Here is a 22,508-nt window from a genome sequence, read left to right as displayed (position 1 = left end):
TTTTGCAGACATGGTCCTCACCCCTCTACTCTGTTCCCATCCTCCCTGGCACCTGTTCTGGCTGGTAATTGTCTAGTTATTTGTAATGTAAGCTCCGGGAAGTCAGTGTGCAAATGGGAGGGGCTCCACTCACCAAAGACTTCCCAGTCCTGGGCCCCAGGCCAGGCGGGTCTGGAGAAAGGCTTGCACCACAGGGTCCCTCACCAGGCCATGGAACTGGAAGCTGAAGGCCCACACAAAGCCACTGCCTGGGAGAAAAAGCATAGGCAAGTGTGCCCGTCATGGGTTGTCACAGAGCGTTGGGAAAAGAAGCCACGGGAAGGACCAGCCCTGGAAGATCCGACGAAGGAGTTGTGATGTCAACCTGAAGGTGTCTGGAAGAGTTTTAAGCAGTTCAGAAGTTTGCATTTCAGGAACATTACTCCGAGGTGACAGCCACTAGGATGTCAACGATGGCTGTCTCTGGGGGTGGTGCCCCTGTGCGCTTCTTTTCTTTTTGCTGATCTGTGTGTTTTCTGCAGTGAACGTAGTTTACCTGTGCATGTCACTTTCCTAGGGCTGCCATAACAAGTCACCACGAACTTGGTGGCTTCAAACCAAAAAAGTGTGTTCCCCCACAGCTCTGGGGGCCAGAAGGCGGAGACCAAGGTGTGGACAGGGCTGTGCCCCCTCTGAAGGCTCTGGGAGAGGATCTGCAGGGCCTCTTCCAGCTTCTGGCTCCTCCTGGAGATCCCTGGCATGGGCACCGCTCCAATCTCTGCCTGGGTCTCCTACGGCCTCTTTCCCCGGGTGCCTGTGTTCTCTTGTCTTCTTGTAAGAATGTCACTCATTGGATTTAGGACCTACCCTAAATTCATGATGATTTCATCTTCAGATCTTTAACTCAACTATATTTGCAAAATCCCTTATTCCAAATAAGGTCACCTTCTGAGTATCTAGGTGGTTGTGAAGTTTTGGGGCACCACCATCCACTGCACTACAATGAATAATACAAATAAAATTTAAAGGGAAATTAAAAAATCATTCTAGGGCTGGGTGCCATGGCTCACACCTGTAACCCCAGCACTTTGGGAGGGTAAGGCAGGAGGATAGTTTGAGACCAGGAGTTCGAGACCAGCCTGAGCAACACAGGGAGACACAATCTCTACAAAAAACTACACCCACCTCTATCAAAAATACAAAAATTAGCTGGGCGGTGGAGTGCACCTGTAATCCCAGCTAATTGGGAGGCTGAGGCACAAGAATTGTAGTGCGTGGAGATCGTGCCACTGCACTCCAGCCCGGGTTAGGAGTGAGACTCTGTCCCCAAAAAAGAAAAAAAAAAATAGACAAAAGACACGAAGAGAAATTTCTTCAAAGATGCACAAATGGCCAACAAGCACATGAAAAGATTCTCAGCATCATCAGCCATTAGGATACTGCAAACCATGTTTTGTCACTATTCACGGGCATTAAATGTGCTGATGCACGCACTAAACAGTTCATAAAGATATCAGTGGGGGTACAGGAAAGGGTCTCATTGGAGGTGCTGGGGTCTTTAACCAGTAAGGCAAAGCCTTTGCCACTTTGCTATGCCACTCCCAAGGTGCGCCCGGCTTACAGAAGCACCATCCACAGATGCAGAGTTCAAGCACTCAAACCAGCGATCAGAGCTCCTGCAGGAGCTGGGGGTGGAGGGGGGAGGGTCTCCCGGCTCCAGCATCTGAGATGAGTACATCCTCCCACGGGCAAGTGAAAAACAAAAGTTAAAGCCGGATGTGGGCCGGGCGTGGTGGCTCACGCCTGTAAAATCAGCACTTTGGGAGGCTGAGGAGAGCAGATCACCTGAGGTCAGGAAACTGAGACAAGCCTGGCCAATATAGTGAAACCCCGTCTTTACTAAAATTTACAAAAATTAGCCGGGCGTGGTGTCACACGCCTGAATTCCCAGCTACTCGGGAGACTGAGGCAGGAGAATCACTTGAACCGGGGAGACAAAGGTTGCATTTAGCCGAGATCACGCCGTTGCACTCCTGCCTGGGTGACAAGAGTGAAACCACGTCAAAACAAAAGAAACAAAAAAACAATTGCCAGATAGGGTGTTGTGCACGGCTAGTCCCAGCTACTTGGGAGGCTGAGGTCGGAGGATCGCTTGAGCTCCATATTCGAGAACAGCCTGGGCAAGACCCTGCCTCTTAAAATCACGCCCAAATCGTAATATCAAATATAAATCTTTGCACTCAAACGGACAGTTCATTACGTGGCACCGCGTCCTGTTGCGGATCAAGGCCACCTGAGTTGGTTAGGACAGCTAAGCCCACGTCTTGGGCTGCTCGCCAGCGGTGGGGCTAGATATGACCTTGTGCCCGAGCAGCCCAGCGTCTTACAACTCTGCTGTGAGGGACGGGGGCTGATTATCAGGTCCAGAATCACGAGTTTAGAAACATTAACAGGAAGTACGGTACCGAAAAGTGGAAAACTTTAAGGTGCTTATTATTTTTCTCCTGACTTGTTCCTGCATGTGCCGCTCCACGGGTATCACGTCCCGGGTCCGGTGGGACCCTGGCCTGGCTGCCCTACCGGAAGCGAAGCGAACTGCACCCCCAGGGGCAGCCGTCGGGCCTCAGTCCAGTCTACATCGGGAGAGCGTGGCCCATGCCACAGGCAGCTGGTTGGGCCCCTGGTACAAGTCTAGGGCCTGCAGCCAGGCTCGGGGGCTCCGGGGGTGCCCGCTGGCTGGGGTCTGAGGCGGCTTCTCTCGGGTAAGAGAAGGACGACTGCTGTGCAGCCGCGGGCTCGCTCGGGAAACCCACACTTACACAAAAGCGGCAGCACCACTGTGCCTAGGCTATCGACTCCCAACATGGGGAGACAAAATGGCCGCCGCGCCCAGAGCCGAAATTACATCCGGGCTCCGCGACACGTACGAACCACAACTCCCAGAATGCTCTGCCTCGACGGCGGGAGGCGAGACTCGCTCGGGCCCCGCTTAGGTGGCGCTAGGCCCTGTGGCTCCTCCCGGCAGCGGAAGGCCTCCGAATACGCGGCGTCTTAGGTCGCTTCCTCCATTCTTCGTTGCACTGGCCAACGGGACGCTTAGTCTTTTGGCAACGTGGTGAAACCTGCCTTGTGCCTGAAGAAACGATAATTCCCGTTGTGGTTTCGGCGCCTGCGCAAAAGGCTGCGGGACGCACTCCAGTTCCCGGCAAGCCCCGCGACGCGCGTTTGCGTGCTGACGCACGGAGTTAGTCGTGCTGACGTGCATCGCGGCCCAGGCGGGGTGCGAGTGGCGCAGTCGGAGCCCGCTGCGGCCCCTGAGGAAGCCAGGAGGCGTCGGCGTCGGCTGAGGCGGGCGGACCGGCGAGGCGAGGCGGCGGCCTCAGGCCCCGAGGGACTCGGGAGCTCGCGCAGCGGCGGCGGCAAGACCTCTCCCCCTCGGAGGCGGCGGGCGGAGGCGGCGGGTGAGAGGGTGAGGGAGCCAGCGAGCCGGGTGGGGGAGGGGCGGCGGCCTCGGCGCGAGGCCAAAGCGCGCGGAGAACGGCCCAGGCCGCCGAGCTCTTCCGCGCGCACGCGCGCTCGCCGCCCTTCGCTGGCGCGGACACCTTCGCCTCCCTTCCCCCTTCTCGCCGTTCCTGTCGCGCGCGGGCTTCGACCCCCCCGTCCCTCCCCCATGACAACGGCGCTCGCAGCCGCCTGTACTGGGGTTCGCGAGCGCCCTTGGCGAGGGGGGAGCGCGCCGCCTCGGCTTCACTCCTCCCCACCACACGTGCGGCCGAGGTGGCCTTCCCGCAGCTGCCGCTTTCGGCCCTTAAGTGGCGGGGAAGGGGCGGCGGCGGGGGACGTGCTCCCGGACCCTTGCCCCAGGCTCTCGATCTCTTGTTCTCGGGCTTCTCTTCAGCGTTGGGCTGCCCGTGCCAGGGGCCTCCCAGACTGCGGGACGCCGCGCAGCCCCCTCCCCCATTCCGCAAGGCCGAAAATAGGCCCCCGGCGCTGCGAGGAGGGCCTTGAACTCCGTGGGCCCGGTTTAAATGGTTTGGACTGTGCTATCAAGCCTTTGAGTTGTTAGTGGCGGGGAGAAACCCCAGATCTTAAAAATTGTGAAGGAAGTGAAGGCATTCAGTTTACATTTGTAAGGTAAACTGTTCCTTTTTTTCTTACACTTTTTTAACATTTCCCGAGAATTCGCGTTAAAACTAAGGAGGCTTCTGGAGACCTTCGTTGGGAAGAAAACGCCAGACTCGTATATAAGTTTTCTGGTTGGTTTCAGGCGTTATTTGGCACACAGCTCTTCTGAAGCTTGGTTTCCACTCGCCTTCAGTTAGGACGAATCTGGATCAAAATTTCAGAATGTTTTGTTGCCTTTCATCCTAAGTGCGTGGGCTTAGGGCTCTTCTAAAGCTACTATTTTAGCTTTCTGGGTTCTTTGTGTCCACTCAGCCGCGCTGGAGCGCCCCGGTGCTGAGCTGGCTGTGCTTCCTGAGGTCCATTTTCTTGGACAACCCTTGTGTCCCCTTTTGGTACCGTTTCCTTTTTTGCATATTTTAATGTTGAATTTAAGGATGTCTTTCTACTTCCTTGTTAGCTTGGCACTCTGATAGTTTCCCAACAGAAAAGGGTCTTTTTGTCTTTCTTTGTACCTTTTATTTTCTGCTTTTACCTTGGTTAACTTTTGCATATCCGCTGTCTATGGCCCCCACTTTAAGAGTTTTATAAAATCGTTTGGTTTGGTGATTTGTGTGTGGTGTCGATGTTCCTACTTTCCGTGTCTTAGCACCCCCTTAGATGCTGTGGGGTCGTCGTATTTTTTTGTGAGGTAGGGGTGGCTCATTCCCTAAAAGTTCTCCGAAACATTGTGACCTAATATCCTTTGCTTAGCACCTACTGGTTTTCCTTTTTTTTCTTTTTTTTTTTTTTTTTTTTCTTTTTGAGACGGAGTCTACCTCTGTTGCCAGTCTGGAGTGCAGTGGCGCGATCTCAGCTCACTGCAACCCTCCGCCTCCCGGGTTCAAGCGATTCTTCTGCCTCAGCCTACGGAGTGGCTGGGATTACAGGCACGCGCCGCCCCCCAGCTAATTTTTGTATTTTTAATAGAGACTGGGTTTCACCATGTTGGCCAGGCTAGTGTCGATCTCCTGACTTGGTAATCTGCCCACCTTGGCCTCCCAAAGTGCTGGCATTACAGGCGTGAGCCACCTTACTCGGCCTGGGTTTCCCTTCGCTTTTCCCTTCTTAGGGAGTGGGAGGATTTTTGTGTGAGGTGGTATGGAAGTGTGGGTGAATGGTTGAGCTGAAGAATTAATTGCAGGTCAAAGACATGCCTGCAAGGGAAGCAGAAATTTGGTGGGGTAGGGAGAGGCAAAGAAGGACCTAGTTTTAAACTGTGGGGAGGATTGGAACTAGAAGATGAAAATGAGGATTGGGGTGTAGAGAAATTGATTTTTTGAGTCACAATGTTTTTCATTTTTTCCTGGATTTTTGCTTGCCTTTTCCAGGTTTAGTTTCCTCTGTCACCTTCTACTTTCGATATTGGGTCTGCTACTGGGATTGGGTAGGGACCCATCCTTAGTCTAGGGTGAGGAAGTATGGGCTAGCACCCTTCTATATACTCTGTGTGCGTGCATGCACTAGTATATTTTTCCAAACATTTGTATGATGCTTCTTCATTCTGGAATTTTCTAAATGCATCCTTCCCTTTTATCCAGTTCTTTTACGTCTTTGATCACTCTCTCCACTTTGTCTATTCCATAGGGTTTTTTCTGGGTAGTTTTTCCTCATACGTGTATGTTCTAGGAAACTATCTTGGAGAGGATAAGGATGAGAAAGAGAGTATGTGTAGCCAAGGAATCTCACTAGAAAAGCTGGGACTTGAGAATTTTTCAGAGTCACATCAGGGTTGGGACTAGTTGAAAGGCTAGAACTTGGGACGAGGCATGGGGTTAACACAGGAAAGAAGGAAGCGGCAGGGCTGGGAGAAAAAAAACTAGGAAGTGCTATCCAGGGGATTGGTGGGGAAGGCCAACAGTTGGAGATTAATGAAAGTGGGGTGTAGAGAGGGTTTCTAGATAGATTTAGAGCAAGGAATATGGAGAAGGTATGGGAACGGTTGGAACAGAGACTGATTTGATGTGTTTAAATAGAGCAGAGTTGAAAGCAGATAATATCTGACAGCTGGCAAGACTTGGAGGAACTGCAAATTGTAGTAAATCCTATTGAGAGGAAAGAAATTGGAGGAATTGGAGGAATAAAAGATCAGGATGGTTGATAGGATCTTTAAATATTTGGAATCAAGGAAATGGCCCTTACCTGGGAGGTGAAGTGTATGAAGATTATCCAAGGTTCATGTGTGTTTCTGATGTGCGTGCTGACCTTTAGTTGGGGTGTGAGGCTGCACATTCTGAACCAACTAGTCTGCTGTTCAGATACCTAGGGACTGTGTAGTTTATTTCGTATTCATATAGGGTGGTCTGAAATCCGTAGGTCAGTTTTTGGGAGAGTCTTTGGACATGGAGTAGAGGCCCTTGGGTGCCACAGATCTATGTCTGGTATTTGTTGTGCCCAGGAGGCCTTGGTTGGTTACTAGAGGTTAGAAAGTAGAGTAGTTGGTAAGATGCTACTTGTGCATTTTGGGGCCAAAGGAAAATGAAAAGGGACAGTGTGGAGAGATTTTAGAGGAACAAGATCCTTGTTTGCCTAGGGTGGAAAAAGAAGAAAATCTAGGTGCAGGGAGGGATTATTTAGAATTCTGTGCAAGGGCATTGAGAGAAAGGTTGTAAGAACTGGGCTGTGATTTGGTAGAAAGGAAATTTGGAAGGACGAAGAAGTGGTTTTTTTGGCAGACCAGGAGGATGGTGGAGTATTATATAGTGAAGACTTAGTGTGAAGATAAATGTTGAAATAGGGATGAAGGAGAGCAGGGACTTGGGTGTGGGGTGGTAAGTGGTTAGTTTGGGGCCAGGGGCCTGACCCGTGTCTCCCCGCTCCCCCTCAGGAGCGGTGGTGCCCCCCCCGGGCACGGGGCCATGTACAACGGGATCGGGCTGCCGACGCCCCGGGGCAGCGGCACCAACGGCTACGTCCAGCGCAACCTGTCCCTGGTGCGGGGCCGCCGGGGTGAGCGGCCTGACTACAAGGGAGAGGAGGAACTGCGGCGCCTGGAGGCTGCCCTGGTGAAGCGGCCTAATCCTGACATCCTGGACCACGAGCGCAAGCGGCGCGTCGAGCTGCGATGCCTCGAGCTGGAGGAGATGATGGAAGAGCAGGGGTGAGGGAGAGCTGGGGGAGAGTCAAGCACTGAATGAGTGCAGAGCTGGGGGTGTTAGGTGGGATGTAGGGAGCTTAGGGTGGTTGAAAGAGTCCTGGCAAGGAGTTGTGGTAGGGGAGGAGGCAAATGAGCTCTAGAGAATTGAAAACAGTTAAGGGACAGTGCAGAGTGGGAAATGAGAAGGCTGTGTGTCTGAGGCATAGATGGGAGCCTGAGGGATTAAATGGAGGCACATGGGAGAAGGGAGGGGCCGTTGAGGAACAAAAATGTGTTTCAGGGGAGAGATGGGAAAGCAGAGACCAGATAGAGGAGCTAGGTAAGCTGATAGGTGTTGTCATTGGTAGAAAAGAAGAAGAATGGATATAAGGATTGAGACCTTGGAAAGTAGCATGGGCAGGAAAAGAGGAATTAGAAGAACATTTGAAGAGGGAATCATGGGCTGGGAAGGGAAATTTTGGAAAAGGAGCACATTAAGGCAGAAAACTCTTTTAGAGCAGTGGTTTTAAACTTCAGCAGTGGTGACCCTTTTATACAGTATCCCTCACTTTGGAATCCCAGGAAATAAAAGGCACGTTCTTGTTGAAGTTGGGGAGGAGCACTTGAAACCCTGCTTGCTTAATTTTTTTCTTTTGGCCCCTGAAGTGTAGCATATTTAAAATCCACTGTTCTAGCGGGAGTAGTAGGTAGAGGGAAGAAAGATAATGGGAAAAGATTAGACTGAAGAGAAGGAACTTTTGGGTGACAGCGAGTGAAAACTTCTGTGTGTGCATGGAGAGGGAAGGGCCCCTTTTGGGAATGAGGGAAATGGAAACCTGGGACTGGGGAAAGTGTCCTGTCAAGCTTAACCCTGAAGGGATTTGTTCTTCAGGTACGAGGAACAGCAAATTCAGGAGAAAGTGGCGACCTTTCGACTCATGTTGCTGGAGAAGGATGTGAACCCTGGGGGCAAGGAGGAGACCCCAGGGCAGAGGCCAGCGTGAGTGTTGCACTCTCCCTCGATGACTCTGGACTCTACTCTGGCTGCTGGCTGCCGCTCCCGTCCTTTTCCTTACGTGGGACTTCCTGCTTTCGTCTGCCTTTTCCATGTCTTATTTGGCTCCTGCTTATACTTGTGTTCTGAATATGGCTCTGTCCTTTATATTTCCTTCAGACTTTTGCCCTTCTTTTCTCTAGGGTCACGGAGACTCACCAGTTGGCAGAATTGAATGAGAAGAAGAATGAAAGACTCCGTGCTGCCTTTGGCATCAGTGATTCTTACGTAGATGGCAGCTCTTTTGATCCTCAGCGTCGTGCCCGAGAAGCTAAACAACCGGCTCCTGAGCCTCCCAAACCTTACAGGTATACAAGGCCAAGAAACCACTGTCAGCTTCTTTTCTTGATTGTAAGATCCTTGCTCTATTTTTTTCTTTTTGTGGACTGATTTCTTCCCAAACTCTTCAGATTTTGTTTTTCTGAAGTTGAGGTGTCCAAGAAAATTTGTCCAAGGGCTAGCCACAGTGGGTCACGCCTGTAATTCCAGCATTTTGGGAAGCTCAGGCAGGAGATGACTTGAGGCCAGGAGTTTGAGACCAGCCTGGGCGATATAGTGAGACCCCCTTTCTACAAAAAGAAAAAAAGCTGGGTGGTGGCACGTGTCTGTAGTCCAAGCTACTTAGAGAGGTGGAGGCAGGAGGGTCTCTTGAGCCCATGAGTTGGAGGTTACAGTGTGAGCTATGATGCTGCCACTGCACCCCAGCTGAGGCAACAGGGCGAGACTATTTTTAAAATTTTTTTAAATATTTTTTTGAGACTGTCTTTTAAAGAAAAGAAAGGAACGTTTGTCCTAGTGCTCATCTCTGCTGCTTTTCATCTTTCCCCAGCCTTGTTCGGGAGTCTAGCAGTTCTCGCTCACCAACCCCAAAGCAGAAGAAGAAGAAAAAGAAGAAAGATAGAGGACGGTAAGTTAGTTGGAAAGTTACTTTGCTAGCCAGAGGACCAGTCCTGTGGTGTACTCTCTCTCTGGAAGTGGACAGTTCTGGCTTCCACAAAGCAGGAGATAGTTGTCAGGGAGGAGGGAGTTACCATTGAGGCCTCACCTTGAAGAAATATCTGAGTTTTGCAGTGGGGACGTGTTGAGTTTGCAGTGTTGCCAATTAAGATCAGCCAGCAACATTTTGGATTCTGGAATTTCCTTTTTCATTTTGAGGTTTGTTGACTTAAGGAGTTACTTGTTGGAGAAGAAAGAAAGAAGTCCTGGGCTTAGGTCTGGGGCATTAGTGCTATTAGGATGTTCAAGTGTTTTAGAAACCTTTTTAGGGGAGAGATTGTAAGTGGGAGGGCCAGGAAAGAAGCCAAGCAGAATGATCTTGCTTCTGAATCCATCTTTAGCAGGTCAGAGAGCAGCTCTCCTCGACGGGAGAGAAAGAAAAGCTCAAAGAAGAAGAAGCACAGGTACGAGGTGTGAGTACTTGAGTGATTGGAGAAGGCTTGCTGAATTCAGGCAGAGGTGTTTTTTATGTTTTTTCTTCTCTTTTTTCCGACAGGTCAGAATCCGAGTCCAAGAAGCGTAAGCATAGGTAAGAGCTCTTTAACTCATTGGGGGCACAGTGGCATGTAGAGTGGTGATTTCTTTTTCTTGAAGTGAAGCTCAATACCTTGATCTTTCTCCTGTTAACATTCCCTAACTCTTTCCATTTCACTTTTGGTTTTATTTCCTTTTTTAAAAAAGTTACTTTTAACAATCTTTCCTTATTTCTCAGGTCTCCCACTCCAAAGAGCAAACGTAAATCTAAGGACAAAAAGCGAAAGCGGTGAGTGAATTTGTGGGGAATTTGCTTAGAAAGTAAGTGAACACCACCTTAGTGGGAAGGGGTTGAGTCAGTTATGTCCCTAACTGGTAAAAGGTTGAGGGGTAGGTGAGGAAAATCCAGGGCAGGTACAGCAGTACCCTGAGCTGTGGCGGTGGTCTTCCTTCAGGTCTCGAAGTACAACACCAGCCCCCAAGAGCCGCCGGGCCCACCGTTCAACTTCTGCTGACTCTGCTTCCTCCTCTGATACTTCCCGCAGTCGGTAAGGGGTAGTCCAGGAGGAAGGGAGGGAGAGGGAATGATGGGTTAATTAATTTAATATTTATTGAGCGCCCACGGTGTGCTAGGCGCTGCACAGACCATTCGGAAGACACGGTCCCTGCCCTCTAGGAGCTGACAGGCTAAAGCAACAGGATGGACAGACATATACATTTCCCCTTCTCTTTTTTTTTTGTTTTTGTTTATTTGTTATTTTTTGTTTCGTTCTGATGTATATGGACTGCCAGAATAGGGGGGGTGGTGGTTTGTTCGTGGTGTCTGGGGGAGGAAGGAATCCTTACCCTGGCTTCCTTAATCGGGGAAGGCTTCCTGAAGGAGGTGGGCTCAGAGGTGAGTTGTGAATGAAGCGGGTAGGGAGTGGGCTGGGTGGATGGTTTCGGGATGTTTGGGGGAGGTGAGTGAAGGGGTAGAGGGAGAACACTGTTTGGGATTGTGTTGGGAAGAGAAGAACCAAAGTGGACTGTACTTGCATTTCAGTGAATGATTTGAGTTATGCGACTAAGCAGGCTTTTTGGAAGAGGGTTGTACAGTTGGAAAAGGTGGATGGGAGTTGGGGAGGGGGTTTCCTCTTCTCCCTTTGAGCTGATTTCCTTCCTCTCCCCCATCCTCAATTAACTCCTGCAGGTCTCGAAGTGCTGCAGCTAAAACTCATACAACTGCCTTGACTGGGCGAAGTCCTTCCCCTGCTTCAGGGCGACGAGGGGAGGAAGATGCACCTTTTAGTGAACCAGGTACTACCAACACACAACGGCCTAGTAGCCCGGAGCCTGCTACAAAACAGCCTAGCAGCCCTTATGAAGACAAAGATAAAGACAAGAAGGAGGTATGTTCCTGAGTTGGTGATGTTCATTGGATTGCAAGTATATAGATTTAGGATAAACTTGTGACATGAAAGGGAGAGGTAGTAACTTACTAAAATAAATTCGGTTATTTTTTCTGCATTGATCTCCCAGTTTTCTTACTGTATCTGCAGAACTTGTGGTATTGTTACTAGACTGAATTGTGAACCCTTTAGAATCAAATCTCACTGGATACTAATAGGTTTTATATTGTATCTTGTTTATACACAGAACTGGAACAAAAGTTGTATTTTATCTGTGTACGCCGTGTAATGCCTCTAGTTTCTTTTCTTTTTTCATTAAATGCTCGTTGTGTCTCACTAAAACTTTAATCCATTGGGGTGCCACCAATAGTTTGAATGAAACACTGGAATAGTCTTCAGTAGTTTTCTTTTCTAATTTTAAGCATTAATCATTTCCTCTTGCTTTAGTGATTACAGTGTAAATTCTTGGCCTCTGTCATCAATTTTCCATGTCATCCAGGGTTACCTTTCCAAATTACAAGTTGGTTGACCTCAGAAACTTAACTGCTTCCTTATTGCTTTTGAATTACATTTAAGGCTTTTAATAATTTGGTCTTTTTCTCATTTCCTGTACTCTTTCCATCCTGGTCTGCTTTTCTACTCTTCAAACAAATCATGTTTTCACATCTTTATTCATGTTGTTTCTTTTCCTTTAATAGAGTTATTCTTTTTTTTTTTTTTTTTTTTTTTTTTTTTGAGACGGAGTCTCGCTCTGTTCCCCAGGCTGGAGTGTAGTGGCCGGATCTCAGCTCACTGCAAGCTCCGCCTCCCGGGTTCGGGCCATTCTCCTGTCTCAGCCTCCTGAGTAGCTGGGACTACAGGCGCCCGCCACCTCGCCCGGCTAGTTTTTTGTATTTTTTAGTAGAGACGGGGTTTCACCGTGTTAGCCAGGATGGTCTCGATCTCCTGACCTAGTGATCCACCCGTCTCGGCCTCCCAAAGTGCTGGGATTACAGGCTTGAGCCACCGCACCCGGCCAATAGAGTTATTCTTAAAAGGTGAAGTTGCCATTCGCTTTAGGAAACTGCTTATTTTTCCATTTAAAGTATTTTTTTCCGCTTTGATAACATTTCGTAGTGGTATTTGTTGTTAAATGTAGTAGTGTGTTAGTTATTTGCGTTTAGTGTTTCTTTCAGTTTTAAGATTCTCAGACTATCCATATCTTCATATGTTTTCCCTACTGTTCTTTATATAATTCCTTGTTATTGAATGAAAGTGATTGCTTGTGGTCAGGGGATGTGTAAAAGAAAAGTTATTGGAAAGGGTGTTGGGATCTTAGGAGTGATGTGAAGTCTTGGCGTTTATGAATCCCTATCCCTACTCTCTCTTTCACTCTTAGAAATCTGCAGCTCGACCTAGCCCCTCTCCGGAAAGGAGCAGCACAGGCCCAGAACCACCTGCTCCCACTCCGCTCCTTGCTGAGCGACATGGCGGCTCCCCACAACCACTTGCAACAACCCCCTTAAGCCAGGAGCCAGTGAACCCCCCATCTGAGGCCTCTCCCACTCGGGGCCGTTCACCACCTAAGTCTCCTGAGAAACTTCCCCAGTCTTCTTCCTCAGAGAGCAGCCCACCATCCCCTCAACCTACCAAAGTTTCTCGGCATGCCAGCTCTTCCCCAGAAAGTCCTAAACCTGCTCCAGCTCTGGGGTCCCACCGAGAGATTTCTTCTTCTCCCACATCCAAGAATCGCTCACATGGCCGAGCAAAACGGGATAAATCACATTCTCATACCCCTTCCCGTAGGACGGGGAGGTCCCGTAGCCCTGCCACCGCTAAGAGAGGGCGATCTCGGTCTCGAACCCCTACAAAGAGAGGTCATTCTCGATCCCGATCTCCCCAGTGGCGTAGGTCCAGGTCTGCACAGAGGTGGGGAAGATCTAGAAGCCCCCAGCGACGTGGCCGTTCTAGGTCTCCTCAGCGACCAGGCTGGTCTAGGAGCAGAAATACCCAGAGAAGAGGCAGGTCTAGGTCAGCAAGGCGAGGGAGGTCCCACTCTAGATCCCCAGCCACTCGGGGCAGATCTCGTTCTAGAACACCAGCCCGGCGGGGCAGGTCACGCTCTAGAACACCTGCCAGGCGGAGATCACGATCCAGAACACCCACCAGGCGTAGGTCTCGGTCTAGAACACCAGCCCGGAGGGGCAGGTCTCGGTCTAGAACACCTGCTAGGCGCAGATCTAGGACCCGATCGCCAGTACGACGGAGGTCTCGTAGTAGATCACCAGCCAGGAGAAGTGGCAGGTCACGCTCTAGAACCCCAGCTAGACGTGGCCGCTCACGCTCCAGAACCCCAGCCAGACGTGGCCGCTCACGCTCTAGAACCCCAGCTAGACGCAGTGGTCGCTCACGCTCCAGAACACCAGCCAGGAGAGGGAGGTCTCGATCTAGGACACCAAGACGAGGAAGATCCCGCAGTAGAAGCTTAGTTAGACGTGGAAGATCTCACTCTAGATCACCTCAAAGAAGAGGCAGGTCTGGCTCATCTTCAGACCGGAAGAACAAATCCAGAACATCTCAGAGAAGAAGCAGGTCCAATTCAAGCCCAGAAATGAAGAAATCACGCATTTCTTCAAGGCGGAGCAGATCTCTGTCTTCACCACGGTCCAAAGCAAAATCTCGTTTGTCTTTGAGGCGCAGCCTTTCAGGGTCTTCCCCATGCCCTAAACAAAAGTCACAGACGCCACCCAGGCGCAGTCGCTCTGGATCCTCCCAACCTAAAGCTAAATCTAGAACGCCACCTAGACGCAGTCGCTCCAGTTCTTCTCCGCCACCTAAACAGAAATCTAAAACACCATCAAGACGAAGTCATTCCAGTTCGTCTCCTCATTCTAAAGTGAAATCTGGAACACCACCAAGGCAAGGGTCCATAACAAGTCCCCAGGCCAATGAGCAATCTGTAACGCCACAAAGACGGAGCTGTTTTGAATCATCACCTGACCCTGAGTTGAAATCTAGGACCCCTTCGAGACATAGTTGCTCAGGGTCCTCTCCTCCTAGAGTGAAATCTAGCACACCTCCCAGACAAAGCCCATCTAGGTCATCATCTCCACAACCCAAAGTGAAGGCGGTAATATCACCAAGGCAAAGAAGCCATTCTGGCTCCTCTTCTCCAAGTCCTAGTAGGGTGACATCGAGAACAACTCCACGGCGAAGCAGATCAGTATCTCCCTGTTCCAACGTGGAATCCAGATTGTTGCCAAGATACAGTCATTCTAGGTCCTCCTCACCAGATACCAAAGTGAAACCTGAAACACCGCCAAGACAAAGTCACTCAGGGTCTATTTCACCACACCCCAAAGTAAAGGCCCAAACTCCACCAGGGCCAAGTCTTTCTAGATCAAAGTCGCCATGTCCCCAAGAGAAGTCTAAAGACTCACTAGTTCAGAGTTGCCCTGGATCCTTCTCTCTGTGTGCAGGAGTAAAATCTAGCACACCACCAGGTGAGAGCTATTTTGGACTCTCATCTCTGCAACTGAAAGGACAATCTCAAACTTCACCAGACCACAGATCTGATACTTCAAGTCCAGAAGTGAGACAGAGTCACTCAGAATCACCATCTCTGCAGAGCAAATCTCAAACATCGCCTAAGGGAGGTCAGTCCAGGTCTTCATCTCCAATCACTGAGCTGGCATCCAGATCTCCAATAAGACAAGATAGAGGTGAGTTGTCAGCGAGTCCTACATTGAAATCCGGAATGTCTCCTGAGCTGAGCAGGTTCCAGTCTGACTCTTCTTCACATCCTACAGTGGACTCGAATTCTTTCTTGGGGCAGAGTAGATTGGAGACTTCTGAATCAAAAGAGAAAATGGCCTTACTCCCTCAGGAGGATGCTACTGCATCACCTCCTAGACAAAGAGAGAAATTTAGTCCCTTTCCAGTACAGGATAGACCTGAGTCTTCACTAGTGTTCAAAGACGCACCTAGAACCCCGTCAAGGGACAGAAGTGGTGCTGGGTCATCTCCAGAAACAAAAGAGCAAAATAGTGCATTGCCTACATCAAGCCAAGATGAAGAGTTAATGGAGGTGGTAGAGAAGTCTGAAGAACCCACAAGCCAAGTCCTGTCTCATTTGTCTTCAGAACTTAAAGAAATGTCTGCAAGTAACTTTGAATCATCTCCTGAAGTAGAAGAAAGGCCTGCTGTGTCTTTGACGCTTGATCAGAGCCAGTCACAGGCTTCTTTGGAAGCAGTAGAAATTCCTGCAGTGGCCTCATCTTGGGGTGGGCCACATTTTTCTCCAGAACATAAGGAACTGTCTAACTCCCCACTCAGGGAGAACAGCTTTGAATCATCTTTAGAATTTAGAAACTCAGGCCCACTTGGTACAGAAATGAATACTGGATTTTCTTCTGAGGTTAAAGAAGATTTGAATGGACCTTTTCTTAATCAGCTGGAAACAGATCCATCTCTAGACATGAAAGAACAATCGACAAGATCCTCTAGACGCAGCAGTTCTGAGTTATCCCCAGATGCAGTGGAAAAGGCAGGGATGTCTTCAAATCAGAGCGTCTCTTCACCTGTGCTTGATGCTGTACCGAGAACACCCTCGAGAGAAAGAAGTAGTTCTGCATCTTCTCCTGAAATGAAAGATGGTTTACCCAGAACTCCATCAAGGAGAAGCAGGTCTGGGTCTTCTCCAGGACTTAGAGATGGGTCTGGGACTCCCTCGAGGCACAGCCTGTCCGGGTCCTCTCCTGGAATGAAAGATATACCTAGAACACCATCCAGAGGGAGAAGCGAATGTGATTCTTCGCCAGAACCGAAAGCTTTGCCTCAGACTCCTAGGCCAAGGAGTCGTTCTCCATCATCCCCAGAGCTCAACAACAAGTGTCTTACTCCCCAGAGAGAAAGAAGTGGGTCAGAATCATCAGTTGATCAGAAAACTGTGGCTCGGACTCCCTTGGGGCAGAGAAGTCGTTCGGGATCCTCTCAAGAACTTGATGTGAAACCCAGTGCATCCCCTCAGGAAAGAAGTGAGTCAGACTCTTCTCCAGATTCTAAAGCCAAGACTCGAACCCCACTTCGGCAGAGGAGTCGCTCTGGATCATCTCCAGAGGTTGACAGCAAATCTCGACCTTCTCCTCGGCGCAGTAGGTCTGGTTCCTCCCCTGAAGTGAAAGATAAGCCAAGAGCAGCACCCAGGGCACAGAGTGCTTCTGATTCCTCTCCTGAACCTAAAGCTCCAGCCCCTCGGGCCCTTCCCAGACGAAGCAGATCAGGTTCATCAAGCAAAGGTAGAGGCCCTTCTCCTGAAGGAAGCAGCAGTACCGAGTCCTCTCCTGAACATCCGCCCAAATCCAGAACTGCTCGCAGAGGTTCCAGGTCATCACCAGAGCCCAAGACCAAGTCTCGTACACCACCTCGACGTCGCAGCTCTCGATCATCTCCTGAGCTAACGAGGAAGGCCAGACTCTCCCGTAGAAGCCGTTCTGCCTCATCCTCACCAGAAACTCGCTCTAGAACTCCCCCAAGGCGCCGGAGAAGTCCTTCAGTGTCTTCCCCGGAGCCAGTCGAAAAGTCAAGGTCTTCACGCCGACGGCGCTCAGCTTCATCTCCACGCACTAAGACAACCTCAAGGAGAGGCCGCTCTCCTTCACCAAAGCCTCGTGGACTGCAGAGGTCCCGTTCCCGCTCAAGGAGAGAGAAAACCAGAACAACCCGACGTCGAGATAGGTCTGGATCTTCTCAGTCAACCTCTCGGCGAAGACAGAGGAGCCGGTCAAGGTCACGGGTTACTCGGCGACGGAGGGGAGGCTCTGGTTATCACTCAAGGTCCCCTGCCCGGCAGGAAAGTTCCCGGACCTCCTCTCGACGCCGAAGAGGCCGCTCTCGGACACCCCCAACGAGTCGGAAGCGTTCTCGCTCACGGACATCACCAGCCCCATGGAAACGCTCTAGATCTCGAGCCTCTCCAGCCACTCACCGGCGATCCAGGTCCAGAACCCCCCTGATAAGCCGACGTAGGTCCAGGTCTCGAACTTCACCAGTCAGCCGGAGACGGTCAAGGTCCAGGACTTCAGTGACTCGACGAAGATCCCGGTCAAGAGCATCCCCAGTGAGCAGAAGGCGATCCAGATCCAGAACACCACCAGTAACCCGTCGTCGTTCAAGGTCCAGAACACCAACAACACGCCGGCGCTCCCGTTCTAGAACTCCACCAGTGACACGCAGAAGGTCCAGATCTAGGACTCCACCAGTAACCAGGAGGCGATCTCGAAGCAGAACTTCACCTATCACTCGCAGAAGATCAAGATCCAGAACATCGCCGGTCACCCGAAGGAGGTCTCGATCTCGCACATCTCCAGTAACTCGAAGAAGGTCCCGCTCTCGAACCTCACCAGTGACACGCCGCCGCTCTAGGTCCCGGACACCTCCAGCTATTCGGCGCCGCTCTAGGTCTCGAACGCCACTGTTGCCACGCAAACGTTCTCGAAGTCGCTCACCACTTGCTATCCGCCGCCGCTCCAGATCCCGTACTCCACGAGCAGCTCGGGGCAAACGGTCCTTAACAAGATCTCCTCCAGCCATCCGCAGGCGTTCAGCATCTGGAAGTAGTTCTGATCGTTCACGATCTGCTACTCCTCCAGCAACAAGAAATCATTCTGGTTCGCGGACACCTCCAGTAGCACTCAACAGCTCCAGAATGAGCTGCTTTAGTCGTCCTAGCATGTCCCCAACACCTCTTGACCGCTGCAGATCACCTGGAATGCTTGAACCCCTTGGCAGCTCTAGAACACCCATGTCTGTCCTGCAGCAAGCCGGTGGCTCCATGATGGATGGTCCAGGTCCCCGAATACCTGACCACCAGAGAACATCTGTGCCAGAAAATCATGCTCAGTCCAGGATTGCACTTGCCCTGACCGCTATCAGTCTTGGCACTGCTCGGCCTCCTCCGTCCATGTCTGCTGCTGGCCTTGCTGCAAGAATGTCCCAGGTTCCAGCCCCGGTGCCTCTCATGAGTCTCAGAACCGCTCCAGCAGCCAACCTTGCCAGCAGGATTCCTGCAGCCTCTGCGGCAGCCATGAACCTAGCCAGCGCCAGGACACCTGCCATCCCAACAGCAGTGAACCTGGCTGACACTCGAACGCCAGCTGCAGCAGCGGCCATGAACTTGGCCAGCCCCAGAACAGCGGTGGCACCTTCGGCTGTGAACCTGGCTGACCCTCGCACTCCCACAGCCCCAGCTGTGAACCTAGCAGGGGCCAGAACCCCAGCTGCCTTGGCAGCTCTGAGTCTCACAGGCTCTGGCACCCCACCAACTGCTGCAAACTATCCCTCCAGCTCCAGAACACCACAGGCTCCAGCCTCTGCAAACCTGGTGGGTCCTCGGTCTGCACATGCCACAGCTCCTGTGAATATTGCCGGCTCCAGAACCGCTGCAGCCTTGGCCCCCGCGAGCCTCACCAGTGCTAGGATGGCTCCAACATTGTCTGGTGCAAACCTCACCAGCCCCAGGGTGCCCCTCTCTGCCTATGAGCGTGTCAGTGGCAGAACCTCACCACCGCTCCTTGACCGAGCCAGGTCCAGAACACCACCGTCTGCCCCAAGCCAGTCTAGAATGACCTCTGAACGGGCTCCCTCCCCTTCCTCTAGAATGGGCCAGGCTCCTTCACAGTCTCTTCTCCCTCCAGCACAGGATCAGCCGAGGTCTCCTGTGCCTTCTGCTTTTTCAGACCAGTCCCGTTCTTTGATTGCCCAGACCACCCCCGTAGCAGGGTCTCAGTCCCTTTCCTCTGGGGCGGTGGCAACGACCACGTCCTCTGCTGGTGACCACAATGGCATGCTCTCTGTCCCTGCCCCCGGGGTGCCCCACTCTGATGTGGGGGAGCCACCTGCCTCTACTGGGGCCCAGCAGCCTTCTGCATTAGCCGCCCTGCAGCCAGCAAAGGAGCGGCGGAGTTCCTCCTCCTCGTCCTCGTCCTCTAGCTCTTCTTCCTCCTCATCGTCGTCGTCGTCGTCGTCTTCCTCCTCTGGCTCCAGTTCTAGCGACTCGGAGGGCTCTAGCCTTCCTGTGCAACCTGAGGTGGCACTAAAGAGGTGAGGGAGCTTGACTTTAGCATCCTTCAGTGGGGAGGTATTAGGGATGGGTTGGGAGTGGGGAGGGAGAAACCATGTCACAGGTGCTTGACTCTTGGAGGAGGTATGGGGACCTTGACCCTCAGGCTGGGGGTAGAAGAGAATGCTGGGGCGGGGGCGGAGGGAGGAGGAGTGGGACAGATAAAAGTCTCCGAAGGTTCATTCTCTAGAGGATAATGATAAGTTTTCCGTCTCTACAGAGGACAGAACTAGAGGAAATGGACTTAATTTTACAGCAGGAGGGATGGCAGTTAGACCTCAAGAGGAACTCCCTGGGCTGGAAGGATCTTCAGAGGTCATCCCATCCCTCTCCCTGCCTCCAGGCAGGACGGCCCCTTCCCCAGCCAACCTGCACTCACAGGGGCCTCCCCAAGCTGCGGCTCTCCGAGGAAGGAGACTACCCAGCTTCAGCTTCCACACCTGAGCCCAGAGGCCTTATTCCTCCATCAGGGACATTCTTGAGGTTTAACCTTGATCCCTTATGCTGCGGGCCCCAGCCTGTTGCTTCTGTTAGCAGAGGTTGGGTCAGCTCGCACCACTGCTCTCCAGAGAATTGCTGGCTTACAGGGCTAGGAGAGCTCCCAGCGCCTTTCTCAGGCACCCCTCCCCCCACTGCCGTTCCTCCAGGCCAAGGAAGGTAGGGTTGGGGCTGGGGCAGCTTGTCTCCTTGTGACACTCTTCTCCTCCCACAGGGTCCCCAGCCCCACCCCAGCCCCAAAGGAGGCTGTTAGAGAGGGACGTCCTCCGGAGCCAACCCCAGCCAAACGGAAGAGGCGCTCTAGCAGTTCCAGTTCCAGCTCCTCCTCTTCATCTTCCTCCTCCTCCTCCTCCTCCTCTTCTTCCTCCTCCTCTTCCTCCTCTTCCTCTTCCTCCTCCTCTTCCTCTTCCTCCTCCTCTTCCTCGCCTTCCCCTGCTAAGCCTGGCCCTCAGGCCTTGCCCAAACCTGCAAGCCCCAAGAAGCCACCCCCTGGCGAGCGGAGGTGAGTGCTGCCTTGCCTGAGATGGAAGGAGGGTGGGGGAGTGACTTATCCAGAGACAGGGCCCTGGGGTGTGAGCTCCCGGCTGGGTGTCTCACGTGACCTTGGGCATCTGGTTGTGGGGGAAGAGGCGCTTGTTCTCTCCCCCGCTTGTTGCACCTTGTTCTGGCGAAGGGCTGCGCCATCCACAGGGGCGCTCAGGCCAGGACTGGGGGGTCCTTGGTTTCTTCCTCTCCCTCCCTCAACACATAGCCTGGTCCCAGGGTTCTAGCTTTGTCTCCCTGTTGCTACTGCCAGGGCTCTGGTCTGGCCACCATCATCTTCTCCCGACTCTGTCCACAGCCTCCTCCCTGTCTCCCCGCCTCCACGCCATTCTCTTCCACATGTAGCCAGAGGGACCTTTCTAAAACGCACATCTGGCTACTTCCCTCCACTCCACAAATCCTTCGGGACGCCCTGTGGCCTGCAGGACAAAGCCCCACCTCTGCGGGAGTGGCGTGTGAGGCTCTTCACCAACGGGCCTTGCCCGCCCTGTGTTCTCCTCCTGCCCGCCCCCACACATGCCCTGTGCTCCAGCCACACCCAGCGCCTTGCAGTTTAAGGAGAGCCCATGCCTTTGGACATGCTGTTCCTTCTGCCTGGAATTTCCTTGTCCGCCTGGTGAACTCCTCGTTCTGCAAGACTCCGCTCAAACAGCACCTTCGAGAAGACTGCCCTGCCCCTTCCCTGCCCTGCCCCATGTCCTCCTTCCTTGGGTCCCCAGAGCCACGCACATCCAGCCCTGCTTCCCACACACGGGGCCGTGCGTGCCTTCCTTCACCACTGAGCTCCTTCAAGGGCAGGGAATGTCTTTTATCTTTGCATCCCCCGCTGCACCCTGTGCCTGCCCACTGGGCACTCGGTGGATGGTGTGCGGGCGGATGGGTGAGTGAGCGGACAAAGGTGGGTCTGAGGCTGGCCCTGTGTGGTGTGAGGTTTGGTGGTCAGGACCTGGGTGGGTGGTCCTGAGTGCTGGCCGCTGTGCTTGAAAGGGCGTGGTGCTATTGGATCCTACTGTGTTCCCCAGGTCCCGCAGTCCCCGGAAGCCAATAGACTCCCTTAGGGACTCTCGGTCCCTCAGCTACTCGCCTGTGGAGCGTCGCCGTCCCTCGCCTCAGCCCTCGCCACGGGACCAGCAGAGGTAAGGCCAGCTGCAGGTGTCAGCACCCAGCCCTGTCTGGCTGCCACTGCTTTCTACCAAGAAAACTGTGGATCTGTGGTGCCTGAGGTGGTGCCACTCTGTGGCCTGATGTCTGTCCTGTGTTGCAGCAGCAGCAGTGAGCGGGGTTCCCGGAGAGGCCAGCGTGGGGACAGCCGATCCCCCAGCCACAAGCGCAGGAGGGAGACACCTAGCCCTCGGCCCATGAGACACCGCTCCTCCAGGTGCGCATCCTCCTGGAAGGCTGAGGCCGCCTTCTGGGAGCCAGTTGTGGTGGTGGTGGGTGGCAGCCCTATTTTGGGAGTGGCCCAGAAGCTGGCCTTGAGGACTAGGGTCAGAACTCCCTGTTGACCCGTATCTTCTGTTGCAGGTCTCCATAAATTGTCTTTGGGGGATTCCACCACACCCCATGCTCTGGAGCCACAGGGAGTGTCCCTTCTTCCCCAGCAGAGCCGTGGGAGGGTCCTTGTCTGCTCTCCTTTGAACCTTAGCAGCCCTTGGATGAAGGGCTCCCTTTCCCTCCCTTTTTTTTTCTTTGTTCCTGTGAAATGTTAATCTCCGTGAGTTCTTCCTGGTTCACGTGTTCTGGGGGGTTTGGGGTGGGAGGGAATGCAGATGGGAGTTGGGGGAGGGGAGGATACAGTTCAGGACACCCCAGCCTGGAGTCAGGGCCAGGGAGGCATGGCCCCAGTTGTATCCAAAAGTTCCCAGGGGTGACTGTGATGGTGGTTGGGACTGGAGGTTGTGTAAGGTGTTCTTGGAAGGAAGGGGCAGGAGTTGGAATTAGTTGGTCCCTACTGCCCCCCATGAGGTTGTGTACCCCTCCCCCCAACTTTTCACGTTTCTTAAAGGCATTTTGGTTTTTTAAAATCTGTACAGCAAGAGCAACTTTTTCTGTCAAATAAAAATGAGAAATGCAGGAACTGGGTCTGTAGACTGTTTATTAAAGGTGTGGTAAGGGGGCAGCCACCTCCCTCCCTGATTGCAGCCCCCAGTGTGGGTGGACCTGTGTGCGTCCACTTTGGGGTTCCCTCATTGAACGTGCTGTCAAACCAGGACACAGGCTCCAGCTTGTATTTCTGCTCTT

The 22,508-nt window shown here is 52.4% G+C and overlaps 1 protein-coding gene across 9 annotated transcripts; it reads left to right on the top strand.

Moving 5' to 3' along the window:
• Positions 1 to 3,229: 3,229 nt before the first annotated feature.
• Positions 3,230 to 22,344, top strand: LOC105467903 (serine/arginine repetitive matrix 2). Of its 9 annotated transcripts, none has more exons than XM_011717739.3 (15): positions 3,230 to 3,440; positions 6,968 to 7,240; positions 8,109 to 8,216; positions 8,414 to 8,578; positions 9,100 to 9,177; positions 9,608 to 9,670; positions 9,763 to 9,795; positions 9,979 to 10,029; positions 10,196 to 10,288; positions 10,930 to 11,128; positions 12,507 to 19,207; positions 19,939 to 20,226; positions 21,290 to 21,403; positions 21,532 to 21,645; positions 21,792 to 22,344. In XM_011717739.3, exons 2-15 carry the CDS (start codon positions 6,999 to 7,001, stop codon positions 21,799 to 21,801), a joined length of 8,259 nt encoding a protein of 2,752 aa, XP_011716041.2. In that variant the 5' UTR covers positions 3,230 to 3,440; positions 6,968 to 6,998; the 3' UTR covers positions 21,802 to 22,344. The 9 variants fall into 9 exon arrangements, 3 of the variants coding, with proteins under 3 accessions (XP_011716041.2, XP_070940068.1, XP_070940069.1); XM_071083967.1 differs by having other exon boundaries at positions 3,274 to 3,440; positions 21,535 to 21,645; XR_011616246.1 differs by lacking the exon at positions 21,792 to 22,344 and having other exon boundaries at positions 3,274 to 3,440; positions 9,611 to 9,670; positions 20,566 to 21,403; positions 21,532 to 21,566.
• The last annotated feature ends 164 nt before the right edge of the window (positions 22,345 to 22,508 follow it).

Source organism: Macaca nemestrina, chromosome 18, assembly GCF_043159975.1.
Source record: "Macaca nemestrina isolate mMacNem1 chromosome 18, mMacNem.hap1, whole genome shotgun sequence".
NCBI lineage: Eukaryota > Metazoa > Chordata > Mammalia > Primates > Cercopithecidae > Macaca > Macaca nemestrina.
This window is presented reverse-complemented; position numbering and strand designations above follow the sequence as displayed.